Source organism: Diadema antillarum, unplaced genomic scaffold (assembly GCF_040938485.1).
Source record: "Diadema antillarum isolate AM-2024a unplaced genomic scaffold, OU_Dant_1.0 seq00000986_RagTag, whole genome shotgun sequence".
In the NCBI taxonomy this organism is placed as follows: Eukaryota; Metazoa; Echinodermata; class Echinoidea; order Diadematoida; family Diadematidae; genus Diadema; species Diadema antillarum.
Window position 1 is genome coordinate 148,167 of NW_027271826.1, and position 21,407 is coordinate 169,573.

At 40.5% G+C, this 21,407-nt stretch overlaps 1 protein-coding gene across 1 annotated transcript; it reads left to right on the forward strand.

Moving 5' to 3' along the window:
• Nucleotides 1–3,204: 3,204 nt before the first annotated feature.
• Nucleotides 3,205–18,507, forward strand: LOC139742215 (phenolphthiocerol/phthiocerol polyketide synthase subunit C-like). The gene is made up of 4 exons (XM_071652791.1): nucleotides 3,205–3,511; nucleotides 7,852–9,311; nucleotides 9,850–9,943; nucleotides 12,869–18,507. Exons 1-4 carry the CDS (start codon nucleotides 3,205–3,207, stop codon nucleotides 18,505–18,507), a joined length of 7,500 nt encoding a protein of 2,499 aa, XP_071508892.1.
• The last annotated feature ends 2,900 nt before the right edge of the window (nucleotides 18,508–21,407 follow it).

The following is a 21,407-nucleotide window of genomic DNA, read 5'->3' on the forward strand; positions in this document are numbered from 1 at the left end:
CTCACAGTTATAGTTCTGTCAGCTTAGCTTGGTGTGAATAATCTTAAAAAAAAAACACACACACACAAAGTGAACATTAAAACTCATAGATAAGTACATGACAAATAAGATGTAATGCCTTCTTCAGACAGGAGCATAAAGAAATTATTGTCTATCTCCCTCTTACACTAACAAACAGAACACTATTGTCTCAACAATACAGTGTGAAGGATAACCATTATAAATAAACCTATCACAAGTATCAGTATTTGAGGTTATGTGTGAAAAATGCCCTACAAATTAATGAAAATCGCGGACAGTAGACCTTTGTCCATAGTCAACTCAGTGTAACATCGCAAAGCCATTGTAATGGGTTAGCTTTCTACCAAACACTGATAAATACCAATCAGAGGCGTACCTTTGATCAACAAATAAGGGATGTGCCACGGATACCAATTAATCGTACTTGATGAAGCTCATACCTGTACATATTAGCATGTTACAAACTGATAGGTTCATATTGCCCCTTGACCTATGACCAATATCTGTATTAGAATTCAAACAATGGATTCTTATGAACTGTTCCACACCAATCAACATCCCTATTAGACACTCCTATATGAAGATGTGAAGGTAAATAAAACTGTAACTTTCACGTACAAGGGTATTGTACGTACACTACTGTAACTTTGTAGTACTTACTACCACTGACCTGACACTGTCAGTGTAACCAAACTTTAACGAATTTCAACTGTAAAGGATCATTTTTTTTCTTCAGAATTTACATTTCAACATACTTGTAGAAATTCACATGAAAAGATGTACACTTCACTGGATCACTTGAATTTGGTTTCAAATTATTGGACCAAATGCATTGGAAGTTTGACTATAAATGCAACATAGATGCCTGAAACTTTTGCCAAGCTTATGAAAATTACAATCTTTATCAAAATTCCTTAACCAAACTTAAAATGTAGGGCCCCGAAATATGATGAAAGAGGAGACTTTGCTATACAGTTAAATCAATGGGGACAAACAGTATTTGAATCGCAGCCATGAAATCTGGCTATGCAAATTTAACCTGGATTGTTGACGCTAGCTGCTCAGGAAGTGACCTCTCTGTATCTATCTAGATTCTACATTTGCACATGAAATACTTTAAATTCTCAATACTGTGATGACAAAAAACTTACCACTACTTGCGATTCCCTGACTAATGACATTTGCTGCCTACTGCTGGGCCAGTTTTTAAGAAGCGATAAACTGACCCAGCAAATGTCATTTCGATTACGGCGTTATCCTAATTTGACATAAATGAGAACTTAGAGAAGTTTTTCGCGGAATTATACATAGAAAAATAGGCCTACTTGTCGACGAAACGCAAATTTAGGCCCTAGCAGTTAAAGATAGATTAGAAAAAGTCATTCCACTTCAATCATTGATTCATGTAATAGACTTCTAACGTTACTTACACATCATCTGGATCTGGATTCCTTTAAGTTGTTGACTTGGTCAGCTGGGGTTGCTTGATTGGCGTAAGCCGTGGCATTACAATTCCACCGTGCATGCCGTAACACGAATTTGCACATTCTAAATTCCTGCAAAACTGTTCATGCAACTCCAGCAAGTGGAAAGCAAATTTTTCATCGGCACGCTGACGCTGAAGCTTCCCCCTCTGCCACTGGTCTCTTACTTGTCCCCTAGCTCCATGCTTGTCCTAAGCAGGGAGGTGAGAGGAAACCTCCCTGTCCTAAGCATGCTAAGAACACGTCTCTCTGCGTTCTCCACTCGTCGATAGCGTCTCTCTGCGTTCTCCACTCGTCGATAGCGTCAAACAAGTAGATACGTTTTACTCGAGTTGGACGGCTGTTTTGATCTCCATTGTGAGGTTTCATTACTAAACCAAAGCCAAGGCTAATCCGAAACAGTACACGCATACCACACACATTATTGATATTGACATACCGGTACCGACGACTTTATACCAACTTTGTTATGTTCCGATCCGGCCCAACATACTGTAACACAGCTGACGCAGCAGACAATATTGCCAATGAGATCAAAACAACCCGCCATATGGCCATAAGCATTGCAACTTGCTATACATGAAGTTTAGAGTTTTGATATTTCTTCATCAAAGCATATTTATAAATACCAAATATTAAACAACGTAATATATGAATGATTTAAAATATTGTTACATAATATTTTCAGACATTTTAAAATATTATTGCTTAGATTGCTGAAATTGGCACCATAGTGCAAATAAACAGAGACTACAGCCAGATATACGTACGTACGTACACCACACAGCTCTACTGTTGTGTCGCGACCGGGACCCGTAGGAGAGATTTTCATGCGCATGGCTGTTGTGCGGTTTTGTGCGTGCACCCATTCGGCCCCATTCGGTAGGTATTCGGGCGTCCATGTTGAAATTACAGTGGACGGCTCGCACGGCTCTCGCGCCCCATCTGGTTTTCGCTGGTGCCCTGCGTAGCGTCGTGTTCGGCATTCTGTACGTACGGGGGTGCAACAACGGGAGGAGCAGCTTGTCGTGCTTTTCTACTGAGCTGCGAATCGCCTGCGACGACCGGTTGCCTTTAAAATTGTCAATTTTCTTTCTAACTCTTCAATTTTCTTTTCTAAATCCTTTTCACTATTCACACTTTGTTTTTTAGCGAAAGAAGCATACGATATTGCTTCTCCCCGTATTATCATCATTAAAGTTTCAGTACAATATTGAATGCCTGAATAATATAAGAACGCCCAGGTCCAAATTTGGCCATGATCCTTAAATACCCCTTTGCAAAGTTATGCAAATGATAATAGATCAATATGATCTATATTTCCTTCATGTAAAGTATTTCCTTAAAATCACTGTTTATACTTTAATTCGCAGACGTAACATTAGGAAATAAGAATATTGTAATATCACATAGATTAAGAATATTAAGATGTGACTTTTTTGTCTTCCTTTCTTAAAATTTTCTGTAATGGACATGGGTCTTTCAGTTATTCATAGTAAAAACACGCGAGGTGTTCTAGGAAGTGCAGGTTCATGTGACAAAACAATAAATGAATCAAATTTGTGTAGCCACATATAAAGGAAACAATGTACAGTCCAATTGGAAGTAAGAAATCATTAGTATTTCAGGACCTTACGCGGATCTACAATACATCAAATTTTAACATCTTGCATCATTCTAGCACAGCTGGAAAGATATCATGGACGCCAGGAAACGCCTGAACGGCGTGGACTTTGCCACCCACTCTTCGATGCCGATAGAGGACAAAATCGCCATCATAGGTATCGGATGTCGATTCGCTAACGGTGCCAATGGCGTCTACAAATTTTGGGACGCTGTGGCCAAGGGATTGGACTGCACGACATCCATCCCTCCTGATCGTTTAGATGAGTCGTTTTTCCTCTTTCCTGGTGAAAAACGTCCTGGAAAGATGTACAACGTGTGCGGGGGATACCTCACCGAACACCCGGAGTTGTTCGACAGGCAGTTCTTCAAAATATCCCCAGGTAATCTGCTTTTTATTCGTTCTTCCGGTTCGGTACAGTTTCCCTCAGGTAATTCCAATGTCAGTTCAGTGACATGAGAACTTAGTGTTTTTCCTTGTACATTATGAAAAAGACGTTTAATGAAAAAATCTACAGCAATGTCATGTGAATGTAGACTAAAAAATGGGAATACTTCAGAGTAAACTTTAGAGAAAATAATTGGAATGCATTATACCAACTTCATAAGCATAGCTTGACATGGAGTATGGCCCTTCATAGTGTTACAACAGGAAACAAATAAACTATCATCAGGTGCATCATATGAATCTTGCCAGTTAGTGAGTGAACAGAGGTCGTGCGTGGAGCGTACTTTGTAGTGAGGTGTGCATTGTGCTGTGATGATATGCTCTTAATAAAAAACTAAAACTTAAACTAAAACGTATGAATCATGTTTATTAGTACAATAAGGTAACGTGTTATAATATTACTATAATATCTGGAAAGTCATTGTTTGGAGATACTGCGGTCCTAGGATATATACAACATATATCCATATCATATATAAATGTTTATTTACGTAAGAAAATACTATAGAGATAAAAGAATATTTTCATATTCTCTTTTCTCATTTTAAGATTATACAATGTTTTAGATGAGAAGGCAAATTGCCCGATTGAAGTGTTGGGTTTTAAGAATGAGCTGGGGCGTAGGCCCTATGTAGTATATATATATATATATATATATATATATATATGTTTTTGGAAGATGAATAAATGTTTACATAATTTGCACTTAAAAACAACAGTCTGAAAATATGAATATCATTAATTCTTAATGTTTTCAGTTGGTAAAATAAGGGATCAGAAGGGGAGTTTTTACTGTAATCAATCGTACAATTTTCACCTGGAGAGTTACAAATTCAATTATTTTGGTTGAACCATAATTTCCTCAAACAATATTGCAGTAAGGAAGAGAAGGTAAAAGGAAAGCATTATATGAAATGATAACGAAATGTGATCTACGAAGTTTTTAACCTGCGTAAAATCCCAAATGTTCTTGAGAAAGTCGTGTGAATATTGCGAATATGATTATACCAAGTTAAAGTGCAATACTTAAACTCAACACTCCTAAACAAAAATGACAAAGAAGATCTCCTCAGTTTGCGAAGTATCAAAATATAATTAAAGTAAATAAATAAAAGTATATATAACGAATGAAATCTGTTGTAAATAAGTTAAGGGACAGTAATTTTATATAAGCCACTGCGAAGCTGGATCTATGTGTATATCTAAGTTATTCATGAATGTTTCAAAATCCTTATAGGTTTAAAGGGAAAATATTAAAGTCATCGGCAAGCAGGATAAGTGTATAGAAATCAGGATGAATTTACTCAAGGCCTATCATTCAATTGTACGAAAATATCAAAGGGCCCAATATCAATCCCTGGAGAACATCACGTATAATATAAGATTTCTGAGATTTAGACAATTTGTATACAATTTGTATAAAACATGTTGCTTTCTGTTTAATCAATGATAATAATGATAATGAAAATGAAAACTGAGTTATAGCCAGGTCCGTTGAATATCCTTTTCTTTAGTCAAACTAATTTGGTATGAATTAGACATCTACATGAAGAAAAAAATATAGAATCGTTAATGAATACTTTTAGAAAATTTCAGGAATGCTATAAATCAGAAAAATGGAATGTAATTATTTGAAAGAGAAAGGTCATTTTTCTTTTCAAAATAGGAACTACTTTCAACATTTTAAGAGAGTTGGAAAACCCCTGAGCACAGACAAAAATTAGATTTACATGATAAAAGTGGTTATTGATAGATTACGATATTCTTCAATACCTAGACATCTTTTTTTCATCATTATCACTAGATTGACTTGATTTGGCTGTCATTATTCTTCAACATTTTCCCATCATCCCCTAAAACAGATAGGCATGTGCCATGCATACACTTCACTTTAAATCACTAAAAACCGTGTGACACCGTTCCGGGCAAGCTACGCGGGCTTGTGGCGAGGAGGTAGTTTCCAGCACGGGCGAACAAGAATGTTAACAATTTTCATTCATGCCTTGACAAACCGTATCTGGGGAAGTTTTGCGGCTTGACTTGCGGGGAAACAAATTTACTCGCCGAAGCTCTCCGCAGTTGGTCCGCACCTGACAGTATCTTGCACGTACCTCGCCTGTAGTTGCCCGGAGGTGCTCACGCAAGTCCGATTAAACGGCAGCCAAGTTTTGAGAATGACCAAAACTTTTTCCGGATGAGTCGCGGGAATACCCGGAGAGGTCCACGCAGAACGCCAGTATAGGAGGCCCTTAGCGGCAGCACTTCCCAGGCAACTCCCATGCAGGTATACTTCGCAGTCCCATATGCAGCCACGATAATGAAATTCTGTGGGATTTCAGCCATTCCATCAGAGGAATTCCTTCACTGAGTTGTCAGCCCCCATGCGACTGATACAAAGGTCACACAGTATACTCGCAAGTATAATTTAAGTAGAATGCGTAGAAACTAACAACTTTAAGGCCGTGTCACACCTTTCTGAGCAAGCTACGCGGGCTTGTTGCGAGTAGGGATTTTCCAGCCAGTAGGAGGCGGAAAAGAATGTTTGCGAGTTTGGCACCTCTGTCTTACCTACCAGACGCGTGCTACTTACCTTTCCGTGACCAGTGGAAGAGCTTCGAAACAATCCGGTTTTTGTTTTGTTTTGTTTTGTATTTATGTTGTTGTTGTTGCGAGCGACTTACGGGTATTGGGAAGTACCTGCGTTGGAGTTGCCTGCAGCCGGTAAGGGTCTCGTACTGGTGTTAAGCGTGTACCCCTGCCGGCAAACCCCCTCGACTCACCCGGAAAAAAGTTTTAGGCATGCCCAAGACCTTGTCTTACCGTATCTGGGGAAGTTTTGCGGGTTTACTTGCGGGGAAACAAATTTGCTAACAGGAGCTCTCCGCAGTTGGCCAGCACCGACAGTGCCAAGCACGTATCTTACCCTAAGTTGTCCGGAGGTTCTCACGAAAGTCCGGTTTGCACGCAGAGGTCCACGCAGAACGCCAGTAGGATGCCCATAGCTGCCGCAATTCACAAGCAGTTGACCCGCTTGAAGTACGTAAATTGCCGGTGGATCTATACCTATGCGCTGGAAGCGCGTGTCATTCTACATGCACAATACGGGTGTTTTACTGGCAAGGAACCGTGTCGAAACTGCAAATATCCGTGTAGCTGAGCAGTTCTGCGTTCATGCTGAGGTTCAGTTGCTGTCTTTCTGCTGGTTAGTTCAGAGTCGGCTGCGGTCAAAATAATGACATTTTGTGGGAGTTCTGCCATATCAAATTCCTTCAGAGGGATTCCTTCACCAAGTTCTCAGCCCTCACTCACCACCCATGGCACGTAGGTCACATGTAATGCACGTAAGTAAAACGTACGTAGCACAGGTCCAGCATGTAGGAAGCACGTGAAACTCTCTCAAATCCTTGTCCGCCAGCAAAAATTGTGCTGCGGGTAAATAGGACCTGCATGCGCAACTCCGGGTAACTACGGATGACATCAGCGGGGACCTCCGGGTAGCAAAATTATTGTTCTTCGCAAGTCCTGTTGTGACACGGCCTTTACCTAGGATTATGATTAAGTTGTCTATTGATTGTTATTCTATGTGCCAAAGTGGCAGAGTAACTTTTAAGATATGAATCTCATCCAGGCGACTGCCTGATGGACCCTATTGGTTTAGCAAAATTTTTGTGTTAATCTCGTTGTATTATTCAGTGTTTAAGGTATCAATATGCATGTTTTTTATCTTGCGGAAACAAAATGAACCAACAGCTCAAGCAATCCTTCAACGTGCGGTTTGTTTGTTTGTTTGTTTGTTTGTTTTTGTCCGACAGTTATGACAAAATTTTTATTCTCCATCACTTAAGTAATTTTCATCTTATTCTTGTTTGACTAAAATAATGTACTCACAGACCAGAAGTTTAACACCAAGTAATGGCATTTTTTTTTCTGTAAAACAAATTAACAGCTGATGATACTATGTACACTTTCCCGATATGATCTTCTTTTTTAACCCCTATAGTTGTCACCTTTTTTTTCTGTTGTCAATTTCAACTCTAAAAGCTACATGAGGAACAAATACTGACCCTTTACTGCCACACGGATTTTTTGTCTTCTAAATTGACATCAATATATTAATCATAATGATGTGTGTCTATTGTTAAACAAAATATTGCATGAAATGTATCTCTGGCGTCTTTGTTACTCAAGCAAGTAGAACAAATATAATCATGCCCAATGTTCCAGCCGGATTTCGTATAAACATTATGTCATGTTTTACGGTTTTCTCTGTTACAGAAGAGGCAAACCACATGGACCCACAGATCAGGCTCCTTCTTGAGGTAGTCTGGGAGACCTTACAAGATGCAGGAATTTGCGCTCAGTCGGTGCGCGGATCGAACACAGGGGTGTATATGGGTGTTACTGCGACAGAGTATGCCGTCCTGGTATCACTTCCGGGTGACAACGTTAACTCGTACACGAATACGGGCACAAATTCATGTATGATATCCAACAGGATCTCATACGAGTATGACTTTCATGGACCTAGCCTGTCGGTAAATACCGCTTGCTCCTCGTCTATGTACTCCATTCTTCTTGCTTGTGACGGGTTACGAAGAGGTCAATGTGACATGGCCATTGCGGGTGGCGTGAACCTTAGTCTAGTCCCAATGACAAGTGTCGGCTTTTGTCAAGGTGATGTAGTCTCACATGACGGCAAGAGTAAGACCTTCGATAAGTCAGCTGATGGATTCTCTCGGGGTGAAGGTGTGGGCGCAATTGTTCTCAAGCCTCTAAAGCGAGCCATCGAAGATGAAGACAGGATCTATGCTGTCATTCGTGGAGGTGCACTAAGCAACGATGGTCGCACATCGGGCATTGCACGTCCAAACTACGATGCGCAGGTTAAGCTTCTTGAAAAGGCATATGATGACGCTAGAGTCAATCCAGCCGACGTTACTCTTCTTGAAGCACATGGTACTGGTACTAGGGTTGGAGACACGATCGAAGCTAATGCGATAGGCGAAGTTATGGGGTTGAAGCGTTCCCCTGACCAGTATCCTCTATACGTTGGTTCTGTAAAGACAAATTATGGGCACACAGAGGCAGCAGCAGGAGTAGCTGGTGTCATCAAGCTTGCTCTGTGCTTGCAACACAAACAGATCCCCAAACAGGTCCACTTTGTATCCTGGAACGACAACGTCGACTACGTTAAGCTCAACATTCGTGTGCCGACGGAACTCACAGCATGGCCAGAAGGAGCTAAACGTTTGGTCGGCTGCAGCTCGTTTGGCTTCGGAGGTGCAAACTCTCACGTTGTCATGGAAGGTTACGAGAAACGTCAATATTCCTCCAGAGGCAGAGTGACAGAAACCCCAGCAATCCTGTTCCTTTCAGCAGCCAGCAAGGATGCACTCAGGAGTTATCTCCGGGACTGGGAGAACTTCTTGACTGAAGTAATACGAGACGACGAGGTGCTCTACAAAAATGCCCTTTACACTGCGGGTGTGCGCTCTACACATCTTGAGCACCGTATGTGCATCATCGCAACTTCACCAAGAGATGCCAAAAAGCAGATTCAGCTCAAACTTAGTCAAGACGCTAACGCCATCACGACGATCACAGAAGGACGTGCGAGAGATGGACATCTTCCCGTTCAGCGGCTGGTTTTTGTCTACTCAGGCATGGGATCTCAGTGGTGGGGCATGGCTCGACGTCTGATGGTAGATGACTCGGGGTTCAGAGAAGTTATCAAGGTATTAGTGAATTAATTTCTTCCCATCCATGATTCATGCATTGGCATTATCATTATATCGCATTATGATGTAGACATTGTTTTGCATAAAATCTTGTAGAAGGATTAGAATCTTAAAAGGTTCAACAAGTCATTTAGAGGTCCTGTTTACCACTGGAGGCAGTGATTTAATGTTCAAGATATCACATCTGATGCATATGTGTAGGTCTGTTGAATCACAAAACTTCCTACCATACAATTTTGTTTTGCAATAAAGCCTAAAATATAATGAGATGTCACTATTTTTTCTCATTAAACATTAACTGTAGACGATTTAGTCTGGAAACGTTTTTATCATAAATATTGTTCACATTTTGGATATCTAACAATGATTAACATCGATTGTAGGACCCTACTGGTTCATATTTTTACCTTGGTTGTTTCTATCCCTTACTAACATTTGAGAACTGTTTTGAAGCACCAACGCTGGGTTTTTGTTTCACTTGCAAATGGTAAATAATGCTTTTAACCTAGCTGTATTCATGTCTTTCTGACCACAGAACGTCGACAAAATTCTCACTAAATGTGGAACAAAGTGGTCACTGATACACATGCTGTCGTCTGAAGACGACCACAAGAAAATGGAGGAAACTGGTAAGAAATTATTATTTCTTATTTTTTGCTTTTGTTTGACCCCTCGAAAGCCCTTCAAAGGGTCGAAAAACCGACATTTAATAACATTGAAGTCATTGGACAAAGTGAACGAACGCAACGTACGATTCCTCCATGACCTCCTTTCTGTCACGACGTACGAATTCATGCAGCATCCATCACGCACGTGGCCAAGGTAACCAGTGGCGGATCGGGGGGGGGGGGGGGTGCGCCGGTTGCACACCCCTTTATTTTTCGTTAAAAAAAAAAAACAGAAATGGAAAGAAAAAAATGAAATGAGACCCAGAAGTGTCACCAGAAATAATAGTTGCGCCCCTTCCCTTTTACAGAATTCATTGATCCACCCCTGGTAACTGTACAATATCAACACAACCATGATTACAAAAAGCAACACTAGGGCCAGCATGAAGTCCCCTATTATACACCCTAATACACACTTCAACTCTGAAGCGTCACATTCTAAACTTGACGCTGCAGTGCATTTTACAAAAAGCTGACGCTGCATGGTCGCAAAATGTCCCTGGAGCGATACAAATTCTGACCCCTCTCAAGCAATGGGCGTCATAATCTGTCACATGACAGGCTACAGCGACAACTTATCTTTACTGTGCTATAAATGATAACACAGCCATGGATGATGCCCTTGCCTATGCTGTTCCATTATAATAGTGGATTGAGGGAGAGGATTTTTAGGGTTAGATTATTGAATCCCTTATAGATTAGGCTCGCGAAATATTAATTATAATGGGTCTAGGGCAATTACCTATTGGGCAATTATCTCGGACCCTTCCCCTGGCCCTAATCCTAATCCTAATCCTGATCCTGAACCTAACCATAACCCAAACTCCTAACCCTAACCCTAACCCTAATCTTTACTCTAGCTTTACCACTAACCAGTATTTAGCCGGGGTAATCGTCCTCTGGGGGTAATTGTCCGGATACGATTATAATGATAGGTTTCTACTGATAAAGTTCTATACTAAATAGAGTTCTATAGATTCTAGGTCTAGGGCTAGATAGATCCTTATGATAGAAGATCTACACACATTCTAATGAAGATATTGTTTCAGTCCTGCAAGAGTGATGCACCTCGTACTACGGTTACAGGTTGTGCCTACAAACAACTTTAGACTGGGAGGCCAGCTTTAACAATGCACAAAGTTCAACCTTTCTGTGCATCCTAGTGTGCTAGCGCTAGTACAGTCGGGTGTAATCAGTATATGTACTGTAAACAATGTAGATCTAGGTTTAGCTCCTCAATTTATTGCATTATTAAATATTTACGCAAGTGAAACTATTCTTGACAACAGCTGGTGTAGCCTTTCAACTGCAAGTCTGAGAAATGGGACAAGTAGTAGAGATATCTTTAAGATTGTACTTATGCAGGCCCGTAACTACTGTGTGTGTGGGGGGGGGGGGGGATTCAGGGGGACCCCCTCCTCCCCCGTTTGCCAGCAGCAAAAAAAAAAAAAAAAAATACGGGCTTGTTATGATATATCATAGCTCCAAAACGTCGAGTTTAGATCATGTATATAAATAGATGATAGGAATCCTGTCGAGAGATATGCGTCGGTCTGTTGTACCACAAAACATCCAACCTTATAAAATTTTTGCAATAAAGCCTAAAATAAAAGGAGATATCAGTATTTTCTCAATAAACTGTAACTGTAGACGGTTAAGTCTGGGAACATTTTTATAATAACTATTGTTCACATTTTTTAGATTTAATGATACTTAACATCGATATCACTGATTCAAATTTTTACAGTGGCTGTTTCTATCCCAAACTCACATTTTAGAATTATTTCAATACACTAATGCTATGTTTTTTTTTTTCATTTACAAATGGTAAATTATGCCTTTAATCTTGAGTTCTTCATATTTTCTTCAAAAATATGATTCTTCTACATTACTTTAAATCTTGGGATCACAATACAAATGAGAACTTGGGTTTTTAGCAGTTTTTCGAGAACACCATTTTCTTGACTAGAGTGACTAGTTATCTCTTGGCGGCCCCTTTTCATTTCTTAAAAAAAATTCACACTCTTCACTTTCTGTAACTTTTGTAATGATTATTCTACTGCTTTGAAAGTTGGCAATAATAACGATCAGAATGTGTTAATAGAACATACACAATTTCAACTTGGCTTAACAATTTCTTCAGTGTTGTTGTTATGGAATCTTACACCCTGTTTTTGTCCCATTCATTGCGCAGAACACGGCTCGGTAAAATTAAGCGTTGCAAAAGCCTTATATTTCAGAACCCTTTTCTCAGCACACACTTTTCCAGAGTGTGTGCTTTCTTTCTAACATTCAGGTAGGTTAGAAGAGTCCATTTGAATTTACATCCTTTCATTGCTTTTTCAGAAGCTGCCCTAAACTAAAAATCCATGTCTGGCGACTTTTTGTTGGTTTTGCGGTGCAGGGTCACATAATGTGTGTATGTGTGTGTGCGTTTGGTTATATATGTGAAGTGCGTGAAGATGTTAAGCACCGTATTTTTAAATAGTTCTTAGGCATCCGAAAAACGAACCGGATATAACAAAAAAAAAAATAGAACCACATAGTTATGGTCCATCTTGCTTTTACTTATTCGCTCTTTAAGTGATTGCATGCCTTACTTTGAGCGTGTTCATGGATTGATAGAATCTGTGAATAGGATTGTCCTTTAACATGATATTATTATCATAATCATTTGTATTCATTTCTTAATGGAATTCTGGGGAGACTTACTTTTTGTAGAATGCTTGAAGGAAGAAGGTAAAAAAAAATCGTGTGTTTTTTTTTTTTTCGTCACAAGTTATCTTAGTTCTTTGACGAATCTTAAACTTTGGAAGGTACAGCGCATGTTTTTAGAATGGTACAAACTGTAATTCATTGTTCCTGTTGATTTTATCATATCTCCAGACATTGCACAACCCTGTCTCTGTGCTGTACAAATTGGCCTTACTGAGTTCTTCCGTTCCCGAGGAATTATTCCGGACGCAATCGTAGGCCACAGCGTCGGTGAGGTGGCAGCAGCTCATGCCGCTGGCTACTTGACTCTTGAAGAGGCAGTCCGTCTTATCTACACCAGAGGTTGTCAGCTGAAGAAAACGAGCGGAGAAGGGACCATGGCGGCCATCTTGCATAACGTTGCGGAAATTGAAGAACGCCTAAAAAACAGTAAATGCGTAAATGAAATTGATGTAGCAGCAATCAACGGTCCGAGGCAGATAGTCGTTTCAGGAAACACAAAGGCACTTGATGCGTTTACGGGAGATCTTGGTAAAGAAGGAATACGGTGCATAACGCTTAAAGTAAACAACGCTTTCCACAGCTTTCAGCAAGAAAAGATACGCAAGCCTTTCCTAGCAAAAGTGAAGTATCTTAACTTCGTTGCTGGGAAGCACAGTCTCAAGAATGCACCTAAGGTCCCACTCGTGTCTACCGTCACAACCAAGTACTTGGACCAGAACGATGTCAGCAGTGGCTCATATTGGTGGAGAAACATTAGGTCCCCTGTTAGATTTATGGCTGCCATCGAGAAGCTTCTACTTGATGGTTATAACTGCTTCCTTGAGATCGGCCCGCATCCAGTCTTATCTTCTTCTATCAAGGACACGGTCAGAACATCTGCCAGCAAAAGCGATGTGGTAGTTTCGGGAACCCTGCAGAGACCTGCGGATACCAACACGCATGCGAATGATATGCACAATCTTCTGCGGTCGATCTCGAGACTGCATGTCGCAGGCTACCCGATTGAACACGTTAATCTCTTTAAAGATCTGCCGTACGAGGTTGTATCTATTCCGACATATCCGTGGCAGCATGTGTTTTGTTCAGGTATAACGCAGAAAGCGGAGAAAACCTTTTTGTTTCCTGTCAAAAATCACCCTCTGCTCGGAAAACGTCTGCTTGTCTCACACCTAAGCGATGACACTTCACCAAACGTCTGGCGTTCAAAGTATTCACAAAATTCCCAACCATGGCTCCGTGATCACAAGCTCCAAGGTAGTGTCATTGTTCCAGCGGCAGTTTACGTAGAAACAATGCTGGCGGCCACGAGAGAGATCTATCCTGACATTGATCTAATCACATTTAAGGATGTGACGTTCGAGAAATTCATCTTCGCTCCAGACCAACAGCCGATAGAAATCAGTCTGGAAATGGGGTTGAGAAAGGCATTTTTCTCATTGCGGAGCTTCAACAATACTGCAAACGCTTGGAATCTGAACAGCTTGGCTGAAGTAGACGTTTCAAGTGATGCCTGCAATTCAATCCAACCGTTGCAAGAAGTCTCCAAGTTTGTGCGGCTGTCACCGGACACCATAGAGCGAAAGTACCCTCACAAGGTTGAACAGATCGAATTCTACGACGAACTTTGGCAGCACGGTTTTCAGCTAGGTGAGGCTTTCAGAGGCATTGATAATATTTCTTTCAGTCATGACTACATGGAAGCTGTCGTCCATCTTTCCGTGCCAGAAGTCATCTTGCGGGACTGTAAGCACTTCAGTTTCCATCCTGCTCTCTTCGACTGCATCTTCCAAGCATTTGGAGGTTCTGAAATATTTCGCCAGAAAGAAAGGGCGCTGCAAGAAAACATTCCACTGAGAGTCCCATTTCAGGTTCCGCATACGGTGGAAAAGATGCATGTCATGGGCAGAGCTCCAACCAAAATGATAATGCACATCAGTATGTTTGATGTGGATGGCGTCATGTACGGGGAAGCTGTTTTAGCTGACGCAGCAACTAAGCAAGTGTTCACCCGCGTTCACAACATGACGTTTGAAACAGTGAACAACGAGTCAGTGGGAAAGGTACAGCTCTGGAGTAGGGAGTGGTTGCCAATCATTGGTTCTTCCATGGAGGAGAGCACAGAATCTACAACTCAGTCTTCGACCAAAGAAGTCAAGAATGGCGTCTCTGGGTCAGTTCTTATTGTGAAAGACAAGTTAGGTTTGTACTCCGAGCTAATCAAATGCTTGGAGGTTGAGAAGATAACAGTCTTTGATCCATGGAATTCAGATGACCTGGAGCGAGATTTCGAAGAATTGTTGCGAACACTAGAAGGACTTGACCATGTTATCATACTTTCAGCTCTAGATGTTCAGCAGTATGACAGCATCGATTTCATCGGGAAAGAAAAATTCTCAGATGCCCAACAAATTTCAGCACTAGGACCACTGAGTCTATATCGTGTTCTAACATCACAATATTCGGGAACAAAACCTCGATGTTGGATTATTACCCGTGGCGCCAATTCCGTGATTGAAAGTGATCAAATTCAACCACTGATGGCCCCTACTTCATCTCTGGGCATGACGATAATGCATGAAGATCCAGAATTCAATGTCACAACTGTAGATCTACCTTATTCACAAGACTATAAAGAAGCTGGTCTGTGGCTTTCTCAATTCATGAAAACACCAACATCCGCGGAAGACAATATAGCGTTACGACGAAAACAAGCGGACCATGGTCAGAGCACCAAGACAGGGTTTGCATTCGACCTGTACGCACAGCGAGTGGAAGTTCAGTCCATGTCAAGCTTCACATCTCCTGCAAGGCCAAGCAGATGCTGCATCAACTTGAGAAAAACGATGACTCATAAGCGATTGGTTATTGAACAGACAGATGGACCACGCGATTATGCGTATGACAGCGAGATCCTAGTAAATGTCATGGCATTTTGTGTCCAACAGCTTGAGCATGATCCAATCAAATGTGGGTACCTTTTCGCGGGAGATATAACGAGAAGTGATGAAAGCACTGGATATGGACAAAATGGAACAGTGATCGGATTCCGCACAGGCGAGTACATGCCATTCGCCATTAGTGCACGAGCATCAGAAGTGATACCTGTCCCTGCCAATATCACCCCTGTCAGAGCTGTCAACATCGTCAAGGAATACTTCTCTTGTTTTCTTACTCTTCAAAATGCTTTGAAGTCGACAGCCAAGAGCACGGTTATTGTGTACATTGGGTCTGAACATGATCATGTTGGTCTTGCGGCAACAAAAATAGCCCTAGAGAAAGGTGCTACGGTGTACGTCTACTCAAACTCGGAGTGGCTAATTTCAGAGCAGACAAGGTTCCTCGGGGATAAACATATCATGCAGGTATCTGATGATAATCTTGATGTTCATGTCAGTAATTTGTCAGCTGACGTGCTCGTACTCTCTGGAGAAATTCCCATGGATAGGAGAACTCTTACCACACTTGCAGGCAAGCTTCACCGATTTGGAACGGTTATTCAGGTCGGTGGACAAACGCCAATCGCAGTGAAGATGACTCTTGTTCCTTCGAACTCTTACTTCGTTGTTTGTGACAATCACTTTGGACAGCTGAATGGATTCGAAGATGCAATATCAACGCTTCTCCGCCTGTTCGACACTCCAGAAAGCTGTAACCCACATATGCACCCGACATACATATCCTCTCCTATTTCCACATTGTCTCAGGTGCCTGCTTCAATAGAAAATGTCACCGTCCATATTGACAAAAGCACTATTCCGGCTTCTCTAGAATTCGAAACTACCACAGTTAGTGCCAATCCAGAAGCTTCTTACCTCGTGACAGGAGCGTCAAAAGGGTTCGGTCTCGCGATAGTCGAGTGGCTTGCGCGCTGCGGGGCAAGACATATTTACATTTTGTCACGTAACAATCCACCTGATGAATCGTCCAGGCGATTCAAGGTGCTTGAAGACATCGGAGTTCAAATCACGCACATGGCAGTTGACATCGGCTCGCCTCATGACGTTGAAACGGCGCTACTAACTATAAAAAATGACAGAGACCACCAACTGGAGGGAGTCTTTCATTCTGCAACGGGATACAGCGACGCATATCTGCCTAATCTGACTAAGGAAATCTGGGATATTGTCATGATGACGAAGGGATATGGTGCGTTGCTCCTTCATCAGCTAACCACGAAGCTCAACTTCCCGCTAAAGTACTTTGTAATGGTGTCTTCAGTAGCAGAGATGATCGGCAACAGAGGCCAAGGGAACTACAGTGCTGCTAACAGGTTTCTTTCGTCAGTTTGCACAATGAGACGAAATCTAGGGCTGCCTGCAACATCACTGCTACCTGGTGTGATCAGTTCCGAGGGATTCGCAGCGAGGGAAGGTCTCATACAGGAATGGGAAAATTTGGGTCTTGCCAGTGTAGCTCCTTCAGAAATCTTCAACGTGTTGGAAGGCATTATCTCTTCTGATCACACTGTCATTGGAGTAGCAGGTTTCTTTGACACATTGCGATATGCAAGAGCTTTGCATGTTTTGACCTCATGTCATTTTTCCGACCCCGGAGGTTCATTCTCCATCATGAAGTCATTGTTACCACCTGAGGCGAACACTCAACATATGGAAAGTGACAGCCAAAGGCAAATCAAGCAGAAAAATCCTGACGAAGCCAAGTCCTTGATTATCACTTCTCTAGCTGCAAGTCTGTCCAACACGCTTGGTTACAGTGGGGAAATTTCTCCAGAAACGACGCTCATGTCTCTCGGACTAGACTCTCACCTGTCAACAGACTTGAGCAATTACATCCATGACCAATTCGGCGTCACCCTGAGTGCAATAACGTTCCTAAATGAAACGTTAACTTTCAAACGTCTGGCAGAGATCATCTACGCACGCGTCATGTCTGATAAGATGAATGGAAAAGAAGAAACAACGATAAGTCCTACTTCGGGTCCACATGATGGTTTTTGGCTTGATATAGATGAGAACGTGGATGCACCATCAGCACAATTAATATGCTTCCCTTCTGTTGGTGAAGGTCCAACTATGTTCTCCACCTGGAGGCACCAGCTAGCTGACCGAAACATCCAGATGATCACCATTCAATTGCCTGGATGGGAACGCAGAGAACAAGAGAAGCCACTACAGAATCTTGAAGAAATTATCTCGAAGCTTGCAGAAGTGATTTTGCCAACCCTTATTCGAGGTCATTTTGTATTCTTTGGACATAGTATCGGTGGACTCATCGCTTTTGAAATGGCGCATTACCTCAGAGATAACTACAACCTCTCTCCCGCCCACCTGTTCGTCAGCTCATGGTACTCGCCAACTCTGGAATATCCCCGTCCGGATGATCTGAAGCAAAATGGTCACACATATCGCAAGATGCAGCGCATTGTCAACAGCCATGCTGATTCATCGAGACCTCCGACAGCAAATAGCTCCCACTTCAAATTCAGTTTCTTCGAGCCTTCCAAATTGAGCGCCGCTCGTCGGAAAAATGCACTCATTACAAGCATTGAAGCAGCAATCCTCATTTGTAAGAAGTACCGACATGCCCACAGAGACAAGCTACACTGCAGCCTGACCGTGTTAGGAGGCAAGGATGATGATTTCATCTCCCCAAACCTCCTGGATGACTGGAAGAAGGAGATTCAACCAAGCGCACGATTTCAAAAGATCATTCTGGCTGGCAAGCACATGTACATTCTTTCTGCCCAAAAACCAGTTCTGAAAGAGATCATGGCGGTCATGAAGAAGTCAGAAAATAGCTCTCAGAGTAAACACAAGCGCCCTCTAACTCGCTTCTGGCAACAGTAATTGCACATATTTACAGCAGTCTTTCTTTTTCTCCTTCCATCGTACATATCTGCCGAGTAAAGTTTGATTCTTATGTTCTACACTGTGTCTTACAACTTGATTTTTCTGTACGAAATAACTGTGTATGTTGTAGCAGGCTCTCTATCCATATATCCATGTAACTAGTTATCTCGACATTATTTTCTACGAGCAGTCTTTGCATTAATTTTCTAAAATCACAATTCAGCGGTTAAAGACCGACGTGTCCGGTTTCCTTTCTTCAGCGCATTTGTCAGTTGTATTTATTTTGCACCGTTCTTATATTCATCCTTGTTTCTTGATGTTTTTGTTTGTTTGTTTGTTTTTTGGTTTACCTGTCATATATCCCACACTGTGCGAACCGTTCTTTATAAGACGGGAAGTAAAATTGCATAAAGATGCTTTCATGTCATATTTGCCATGTTTGTGCAAATTCACACAGATTGTCATTTTTACATGATTTTCATGCCTTTCACGTAGATTCCCATATGGATCATTTGTACAAATTGTCATTGCGAGTGTTTTCTCTGAAACACCTTTCTACAAGGTATGTGTTTGCCGGAGCATGTTATCCTCATAAAGTACTTGTTTTCTGTCAACTGTGAAGAGATTATTTTGGCACAAACCTTGCTTGATATTCATAACCTCCTACTGCACACTGATGACAAAATGATCTCAGTTAATGACACAAAGCAGCTCCTACAATAATACTGAAATTCCATTTGTATTTCACCGAAATAAATGAATAAAGCATTTGTGAATGTGCAAATTTACCTTTTTCTAGGTACATAATGTTGGCGATCTACTTCTGTATACGATAATGTACTTCTAAATAGGGATAAGATGACCATGCACGTTTTATCAATGAAGGATGACACAAATGATGTGCACGTGGCATATCGAAAAAAAACAAACCCTTGTAACTTTCTTCATCATGCCGGGGAGAAAGGTCCTGATTTTTTTGTTCATTTTGGTGGTGAAATACTTACCCTTGTGGCGAGATGTTTAAGATATTGTATTCGTTTCTTTTTTTAGACATTATTTGTTTGTTTGTTTGTTTTTTGGCAGTAAAGAGATGTGGAAACAAATTTATGGTTGTTGGAATTTCCCTTGTAGATAGATATCTAGATCTTCATCGATAGGTTGTATCTATTTTATCTAGCCAAACTGTTACTTTCTTGACAAAACAATGTATAATGTCGTTATGTAACACTTAACACCAATTTGTAATATTTGCCTGTGTAATACTTTAAGAACGTATGTGAGATTTGTTCTCAATTCATTAGTCTAGTTTGATTTTGTTGTACAGTTACAAAATATTGTATTTTTGACTGTATGATGTCATACAGGTTTGATTTACTTCAACTATATATTTGAAGATGAGTGCATAATTTTCCTACGTGTGTTTCTTGTACATTGTGAAAATATTACATACATGACTGTATTGTAATCGAAATGTGACTCCCTTTTATTTATTTTTTTCTACAGATGTAACAATCAACTTTAGTAAATTTGTTTAACAGGACAGGATTATTTTGCCTGTCTTTTACTTTTTATTTCATAGACAGTTACTTGTAGAAATTCATGATCCAACTGGAAAATATCATTCGCACGAATGCAATGATGCCAATAGATGTATATCAAATAATATTATTTTCCATACAACATTAATTGATGAATACTAGTAAGTTTGTAAATAACATTGTGCCTACATTTTAAATTTTCTATCATACATCTTGCAGTGTTGTGTGTTTTCCTTAAATCAATGTAGGCCAATATACATACACGCTTGTTTTTGTATTGAAAAACGTGTCACTATTATAAAGTAGTTTGTTAAACGCAATGCACATCATCTGTCATCACCGGTTCTCAGAACTATAACTTCTAGCTCTCTATGATAAGAACAGGGCTTTGATGAAACATTTTCTAAGTTAATTTCCACACAAACTGTCTCTGCAAAGTGTCACACTTTGAAATGGCGTGGTGATATAATATCAATGATGTCATTGCTTTTCTCGATATCCGCATGACTTATCTCTTTGTGGAAAATGAAACACGGTATGTCATGTAGTTAGCCTTGTGCGATTTTATACGTTCTTTTGTCTTCTCTTCGGAGAACTTACGTAAAGATTTGTCCGCAGTATGTTAGTCTCAGTCTACTTGCTGTACAGTTACAAAATATCTTTTTTTTTTTACTTGTACACTTTTTTTTTTGCAAATTTAATTTGCCTAGAGAATATTTGAAAAAGAAAATGTGGACATTTTTATGATGTGTATTTCTTCTACCTTGTCCAAGTATATAAATAGTATTATGTTATCGCAGTCTTGTTGTTTTTTTCACACATAACGATTAACAATAACAATTAGTTTTAGTCGGTTTGTTGAAACATTTACTGCTCATGTCTATTCACTGGTTTGCTCGTTCTATCTTTGGCAATTCTAGTAGTTCATACTGATATGTCTTGGTTTGAAGTATATTGTTATACATTGGAGATGCAGGCCAAAAAAAAAAAAACGAAGAAGAAAAAAAGATCCGCGATTAAACAAACGTGTTATTTACTCAGACCTTAATTCAGCGTAAATATGTTGGAAAGCACGAAATTGAAACGAGCTTTACAATTGAGAAGGCAGTGGAATTTGGGAAGAATGTTACAAGTTCGTCAAACAACAGCAGGAGCAATACTAACAGAGATATCAATACTTCCTTGGCATTTTATAAGTGCATATTTCATGTTTATATTAGATTTCATGCCTATGCCTATGGTGATTTGTTTGATATGATTTTTAATCATATTTATTGTTGGTTGCACTGAGAGTGTGTCTTAATGTTGCCCAGTATTCCTTTGCAAATTAAAGAAATTTTAACGTATATTTGCCTTTTT

Coding starts and splice junctions, on each gene's coding strand:
- LOC139742215 (XM_071652791.1), top strand. CDS start 3,205: ATGGACGCCAGGAAACGCCTGAACGGCGTGGACTTTGCCACCCACTCT. Junction 3,512..7,851: donor GTTCTTCAAAATATCCCCAG/GTAATCTGCTTT, acceptor TCTCTGTTACAG/AAGAGGCAAACCACATGGAC. Junction 9,944..12,868: donor CAAGAAAATGGAGGAAACTG/GTAAGAAATTAT, acceptor TCATATCTCCAG/ACATTGCACAACCCTGTCTC.